The sequence below is a fragment of the Benincasa hispida genome, chromosome 1 (assembly GCF_027475165.1).
Source record: "Benincasa hispida cultivar pf3 chromosome 1, pf3_genome.v1.1, whole genome shotgun sequence".
In the NCBI taxonomy this organism is placed as follows: Eukaryota; Viridiplantae; Streptophyta; class Magnoliopsida; order Cucurbitales; family Cucurbitaceae; genus Benincasa; species Benincasa hispida.
The window spans coordinates 93,742,176-93,749,582 of record NC_143478.1 but is presented as its reverse complement, the minus strand read 5'-3'; the positions used below and the strand labels follow the sequence as shown (position 1 = coordinate 93,749,582).

The following is a 7,407-nucleotide window of genomic DNA, read 5'->3' as shown; positions in this document are numbered from 1 at the left end:
TGTAACTCAATCTCAATCCTGAGTGAGTTATGAATTTCTGGTCATGAGCATTGTTCTTTGACTTGTATGGTGATAGTGGCTCGGGCCATCGACTCAATAAGCCTACCATTTTTAGGATGAGACCGAGTGGAGAGTTGAAAATATAACTTCACAAGATGAAGTTTATTCCTTCCCATCTTTAGGGTAAGTAGACAAGTTATTCCCTTAATTGCTGACTCTGGGACTTGAACAATGAGGTCTCACCTTTTCATTGGCTCCGGAGGGACTTTGTTTATGGTAGGATCATAAACAGATTGTTCATTAGAGGATCAATGGTACTTAAGGAGTAAAAGGTAGTTACAGGGGTAAACGATAATTTGACCTAGTTATAACTACGAATAACTTGTGAAGGATTATCTTACGTAAAATAGTTAAATCAATGAACACATAAAATATTCTACAGTTCATAAGAGTGTAGTTATAGGTCTTTAGTGCAATGTCTCATAATTAATGAATATTGATTAATTTAATTAATTAATCTCGTATTGTTGGAGTTTATGACTGTAGATCCATTAGGTTCCTCTACTAGCCCAAAATGTGTTAAACAAGGATATTTGGTTTTGTAAGAATTTGAAATGTTCAAATTGTTTAAGGAAATTTATGTTAATTGTATGTGATACGATTAATATAATATAAAGTTAATTTGGAATAAGATTCAAATTAAACTATATGATATGAGATTATTAATATTTGAACAAGATTCAAATATTAATTTAATATAAATTTGATTCATATTTAAACTGTAGATTAAAATTAATGTGAATGTAATTCATATTAAAACTATAAATTATAAGAGAGAAATATATTTGAATATGATTCAAATATATATATACACTAAATATATGATATTTATAAGTAATTTAATTAGATTAAATAGATATTATTTAATTTAATTGTTAAATTAAAAAATAAAATAAAATAAAACATAACTCCCATGTAGTTGTACGGGAGTGGTAGGAGCTTGAGGGAGTCAACTCCCCTCACATAAATGCTCTAGAGTGTATCTACATTTGACGGGGGTTGTAAGTTTTACGTGAAAAACTACAAAAGATACACTCTCAATGATTCTCTTTGTCAATCACTCTAAAAAAATCAATAGAGAACACTTCTCTGAAAAATTGATCACTTTCAATTAGATCCCAAAATATGTCCTTGTCCAAGAGGATAGTGGAGAAGACCAATTGATGATGTCTTATTTATGACGAAATTGTTCGTGTTATTATAAATTTAACAAGATTGGAAGAAGATTAAGTGAAGAGTTCATCAAAGGTAGTATCCTATAACTCTGTATACCTTAGAAAGCATGCTTAACTTGTTTATTCTTTTGTTCTGTAACATTAAATTCTTGTAACAAAAGTTGGGGCAAAACTATCACATGCTTCCGCACAAGAATTCGATTTCTTCAATATTTTGGTCTTTGAACTTTTAAAATATTTGTTTTAACCCCTCTATTTTGTTTTTAGCAAACTAATGACTTGATTTTGAGTATGTGTATACTACTACGTTAATATGAGTGATTTCAAACTAATTAGATTAGAGATGAAGATTGAACAAGTGGGAATTAGAAAGAAAAATAATATAACAATGACCAAAAAGTCTTTAATAAGTTTGGAGGCTAAAATAAACATTATAGAAAACTTAGGGCCTGTTTGGTAGGCAATCTGAAAACAAAAATTTGAAAACAAGGGACTCATTTCATATTTTAGATATATGTTTGGTAGCAGATTCAGAAATTAAATTTTAATTTAAACAAATTTTCAATATGTGATTGAAATATATTTAATTGTTCACTAAATATTAGGTTGAATATAAATTATTACTAATTAATTTTTTAACTTGTTTCATGTAAAAATTTTTATATAATCAATATTTGTAATATCATATAATATATACATTATATTATATATTTTAGATTTAATAAAAATAATTGAGTTTATAGCATTAAATAATATAATAGTCGTTACTTTTATCGGTTTAAAAAACCCGAAAGTAATTTTCGGAAACACTATCAACCGAACATAACTCAATGAATCTGAAAATATAAGACAAAATATGAGTTATCTACCAAATAAGTCCTAATAAATCAAAATAATTGTTTTAAAAACGTAGGAACTAAAATACAACAACTTAAAGATTTGACCGAGGTAGGTTTTAAACCAAATTAAAAATTAGAACAAAATAACAAAAAAAAAAAAAAAGCATTAATTTGTTATGATTTATTTAAATATATTATCTATAATTCAGGAGAGAAAGGAGGAGGAAAAAAACAAAACAAAAGGCGCCAGGAAGGAGGGCGACGAGAAAGGCAATGGATTCATTGCAACTCAAAGCAATTGGATCTTGTAAATTGTTGCTATTCAGTTTGTCTTTTTTCACACTAATTGAATCTTTCGTCTGTTTAACCTGTGAATTCTCTCTCCCCCATACTATTTTTTTTTCAATTATTAATTTTCGCCGAAATTTCAGAATCTGCGGCGATTTGTTCTATTAGGATCTGTTGGGTTTCTCTTTCGTTGGAAAAAAAATTATTGTTCTTTAATGGGTTATTTCAATTTCTTTTGTTATGTTCGCCATTGTAGTTGTTTTGTGTGAATGATTTATGCATATTTCCAACTTTAAAGTATGACAATTTTCGTATGAACGACTTAAATTTGATGCTTCAACTAATCTAATACAATAGTGTTCTCACGTGTAGGACTCTTCCTGCCTCACTCTCTCTTGTTTGTGACAATAGCAAAAGTTATTCGTTGTTGTTTTAAGAATCTTGGTCAAACGACATTTTAGACATAAAATTTAGGTCATTCTTTAAAAAAAAAAAAAATAAAAAAAAAAAAATAACCATCAATGGGTGTTGCAATACAACTTGAGGTTTAAAAAATGAACTTAATTTATTCTTTCAATTCTGTGTTGTTCCCCCTCCCACTCAATTGTAGTTTAAATAATGCTTCCTTTGACATTGTCCCCACTAGATCACATGCTTTAGCTCTAGAATGCAGACAAAGCCACCTTCAGTTTTGATTTTTACTAATAAGTCATTATAATAAGCCATGTTGCTGGTTTTTACTGTTTGGCTTGGATCTGAGATTAATTTCTTTTTCATTTTTCCTATGGCAACTGACTGTGGTGGCATGGCCTTGTGAATTGTGAGGATATGGTTTCATTCATAGATACATATGCCAGCTGACAGTTCCAGATGTTGTTGGTAGAGTTTTTGTTTCATGTTTGGAATCAGGGTGAAATAAGCTAATTCAGGGTAGTGTTTGTGAGTGATTTTGAAATGGTAAAAATAATTTTTTTTTAATCTTCAAAATCACTTTGAAACGTGCTTTTTTAATTATTATTCAATATCAGTTTTGATAGTAAAAATCACGTTTAAAAGTATAAAACAGAACATTCAACTGATTTTGAATTATTAATGGTATGTCTGAGAATGATTTTAACCATTTCAAAATCACTCCTAAGCGTGCTCTCTAATGGACTATTTTTCTTTATCCTTCTCTCGATATTTCAGGCTTGAAGTTGAGAGCAAAGTCTAGTATACTAGTCTTGTGAAGTTACTGAACTTCAATTTGAGGTGGCTTTGAAGTGTTATGAACAAATTATTGCTTGGATGGTTTTGAAGTCCTTCACTATACTATTGAAGTGACTCTGATATACAATACCAAACAGATTTGTTTTTTGGTCTTCTGAAAATGTTTCTTTTCTTTCATGGCTCTTACATTCCATCCAGTTTGTGGAAAAGTTATTGGCTGATTAGAGACTTATCTAGAATCAAAAGGTATACAGATTTGACATGTTATTGTGTAATAACATAGGCTGGTTGGTTACTTCACCATTTTTACAAGATCAATTTGTCAAAGTTTTTTGTGGCGTCTTACCTTCTCCTCATTGGCCATTCCTGATGAAATTGGTTTGTTTAACATCATTATTCAAATTGTACTCTGATTCTACTAGCATCATGCTTTCAAATTAGATATACATCCTTTCATGAACCCTTGCTTCTATGATATTGTAGGTGAACTGTAATTTACCCTTTATTCCTTCATTGTAATTTGAGAGAGCAAGTTGGCCATCGGCTAGGCAAGTACACCAGATTGTAGACATTCAGAGATCAATGGGCACTGCAAAATAGTAAGTTCCGTTGTATACAAAATAAAGAAAATGGTTATGCTACTCTTATTTTTAGGATTGAAGAATTCGCTGTATCAAAGTGTGTAACTTGAGTTAAATGCAAAAGGAGCAAGGCTTGGTTGAAGAAGCAGTCCTTTTATTGGCAAGTTATGTACTCTTTTGCTTCTAATTTGAGAACATCCATCAATCCAAACCCATTCCCATTTATTCTTCTCTTTTCTTTCTCTCCAGATTACCATTCCATTTCCTAGCTCCTTATACAAGCACATAACCTCATTGTTGCCTACACACTTGGTGTTTATCCAGCTTCCATGACTTCCTCCTACAAGTTTTATCCCCAACTCATTTGGCACCTTCTCAACCAATACCCACATATCTCCATCTCCATACTCCCAAACACAGGCTTCTTCCCCACATATGCCGCCAACTAATGCGAGCCTTCCATTTCGAGATGTAAGTGTAGCAAATTCAAGTCGATCAGCCATTGGCACCTGCAATTCCCTGCAATTGTTTGAGTCAATCTCAAAGCCCATCACACTGAATGCCCTTGCAGAGGTTATCCAATACAGAACTCCTTTAGAACACACACTCTCATTATGAGTCCAGACGGTTAATCTCACAGCAAATTCCACTGGCAGTGATCCTACAATTTTCCATGAGTCGTTTCTAGAGTCGTACATTTCCAACTTGGATTCATATATGGTGCCACCTTGTGGTGCCGCTGACATCCCTCCTGCTACATAGACATTGAAGTCTGGAAACTGAGAGTCTTGGCCTGTGTTTTGCATCACAACTCCCACTGCTGGATTAGTCCTAATGATGTTTGGCCTCGGAAGATACCGAAATTGGCTTGTGAATGGATTGCATATGATCAATTGTAGAACAGAACTTATGGATCTTAAAAGCAGAAGACTACCAACAGGGGCAATTGGTTTAACTAAATCAGGAAGGAACTCAAGTGAGAGCTTATGCCAATTATCAAGAATTGGATTATGAGCAAAACATAGCTTGTGTGCCCGCAAGGGCAAGGCGATGAACCATGAAGGATGATACTGCGATAGAATTGACTCGGTGTTCAAAGGGCAAGTATCTACGCACTTGTGCCAATGCTTGCAAGCTGATCTAGCTCTTGCCAAAGAGTCTGGGGATAGGAAGGAGAAGATGTTGGCAAGGAGATCAAAAGGAAGGCTACTCCACATGGTTGATGAAAAGAGTGAAATTTTTCATCAAAAGGTTAGTAAATTGTATATATGCAGTGCAGCCACAACTGATGATTGAAATGCAATCATTCCAGATGAATTATTGAAAAGCATTGAAATGTGTGGCCACATGAACGTTGATCTGTATGGTCTGACCCACATGGGAATCTCATTTATTTATTTGTTTCTTTTCTGAATCAGGCATTTGGTTGCTTTTTGATGCATACATTAGAGAACTTTGGTCCTTAGCAGAGCCCAAAGGGCAAATATATGTCTTTGACATACACATAAAATATCTCTGCTACCTTCTCGTACCTTTTGAGTAGTAAATTTTGTTCTTGTTTCTGTTTATTTTACTGATCTTTATCAGTTGAACTGTTCTTATAATATCTAAGTGATATGTTTCTTTGATAGATGAAGACCAAATTAGCACGTAACACCAACCAAGTTTAGATGTTGATATTGATTTTGATGTTGATGCTGTGATTATCCTTTGATTATCTCTCTCTTGTTAATGTTTCTTTCGTACCATGTTTCGTCTATTAATTGGCGAGGTTGGCTGAATTGAATATAAGATAATTCAATTCAATTGTACTAATATTGTGTTTATTATAATTATCATTCTATAGTCGACTTTTAAGGTCTTGTTTGACTGAGTTTACTTTAAAACTTCTTTATTATTATCCTTTTCTTTTCTTATCTCCTAAGAAAGAAAACATTATATGTATTTGTTTTTTAAAAAAAAAAAAAAAAAATTGCATAGGATTCCTTTGCAGGTTGGTTAAAAAGGCTTGTCCGTATATTTTAAGCAGTGATTTGTAATTTTCCCTCATTTGTTATTATGCAATTTTGTTACTGAGCTCCAAAATGTGGAAGGGAGAGCCTAAGGGTTGTGGCCACTTCCCCTCATGTTTTTGCCGTCTCATGGTTCTGAGTTAGAAAATGCGTTTTGAACCTAAACATAGTTGGATTGATTAAGATATTATATTCTTAATTGATGATTGAATCTCTGTTTCAACATGTAGTTGTCTAAATGTTCAGTTTTTATTTTTTAATATTTAATTTATAGGTTTAAATACTAATTTAATTTTTGTACTTTTGACTTTGGTACATTTTTGTTTATATACTTTAAAATATTCTTTTCACTTTTGTACTTTAACTTTAGTTAATTGTGGCTCTCTATACTTTTAAAAAAATCTATTTTGGTCTTTGTATTACTAAAAATGATTGTTTTAGTCCATCTATTTTCATTTTTATTTCATGGTATCTTGTTTAAAAATACAAAGACCAAAACGAACCAAAATTGAAAGTAGAAAGACCAAAATAAATGAAAGTAAAAAATATAATGACGAAAATTGACGTGTTGAAAGAATAAAGATCAAAATGGACATGAACCGAAAAATACATCATTTGAGATAAGGTAATCAAGAGATAATGAACTACCTGTGGGAGGATTTTTTTTTTCTTTCACCATCAAAAATAAATTTTTTTCTCTCTTTCGAGCAAGTCTTAAATATAAATATGAAATAAATTGAAATATAAGGGACTAAATTGAAATCACACGATACAAAAGATCAAGAGATGTATTTAACAACTAAAGTGAACTTAGCTCAACAATAGTAGACATTCTTAAAGATTAAAGGTTTAATCTTTTATCTCTATAATTGTTTTACTAAAATTAAAAAAAAAAAAAAAAAAAAAAAAAAAAAAAAAAAGAAGAGAGAGAGAGATGTAGTTAACATTTTTTAAAATTTCTATAAAATATTTCAGTAAATATTTTTGTCTTTATGTTTCTTTTCTTTTCAAGATCTCATCATTTTGCATCCCAAGATGGTTGAAGTGGACTTTGTTAATTTTTGTTAGTAGTAAAAGAAAAAAAAAAGGATTATTAAGTTATGGAGAGAATTAATTTCATCATTTACCAGAATTTGGGTTAAATTAAAATGTCCAAGTTTGTGATTAGCTCGCTTGTTTCTTATCAAAATGAGCATAAATAAATTTACACAAAGTTTGTATTATCAATTTCAAAGTTTAAGAG

At 31.2% G+C, this 7,407-nt stretch overlaps 1 protein-coding gene across 1 annotated transcript; it reads right to left on the bottom strand.

Moving 5' to 3' along the window:
- Positions 1-3,818: 3,818 nt before the first annotated feature.
- LOC120068072 (F-box protein At5g49610-like) lies at positions 3,819-6,118 on the bottom strand. Its single transcript, XM_039019753.2, has one exon. The coding sequence runs from the start codon at positions 5,367-5,369 to the stop codon at positions 4,245-4,247; it is 1,125 nt and encodes a 374-aa protein (XP_038875681.2). The 5' UTR covers positions 5,370-6,118; the 3' UTR covers positions 3,819-4,244.
- Between the last annotated feature and the right edge of the window lie 1,289 nt (positions 6,119-7,407).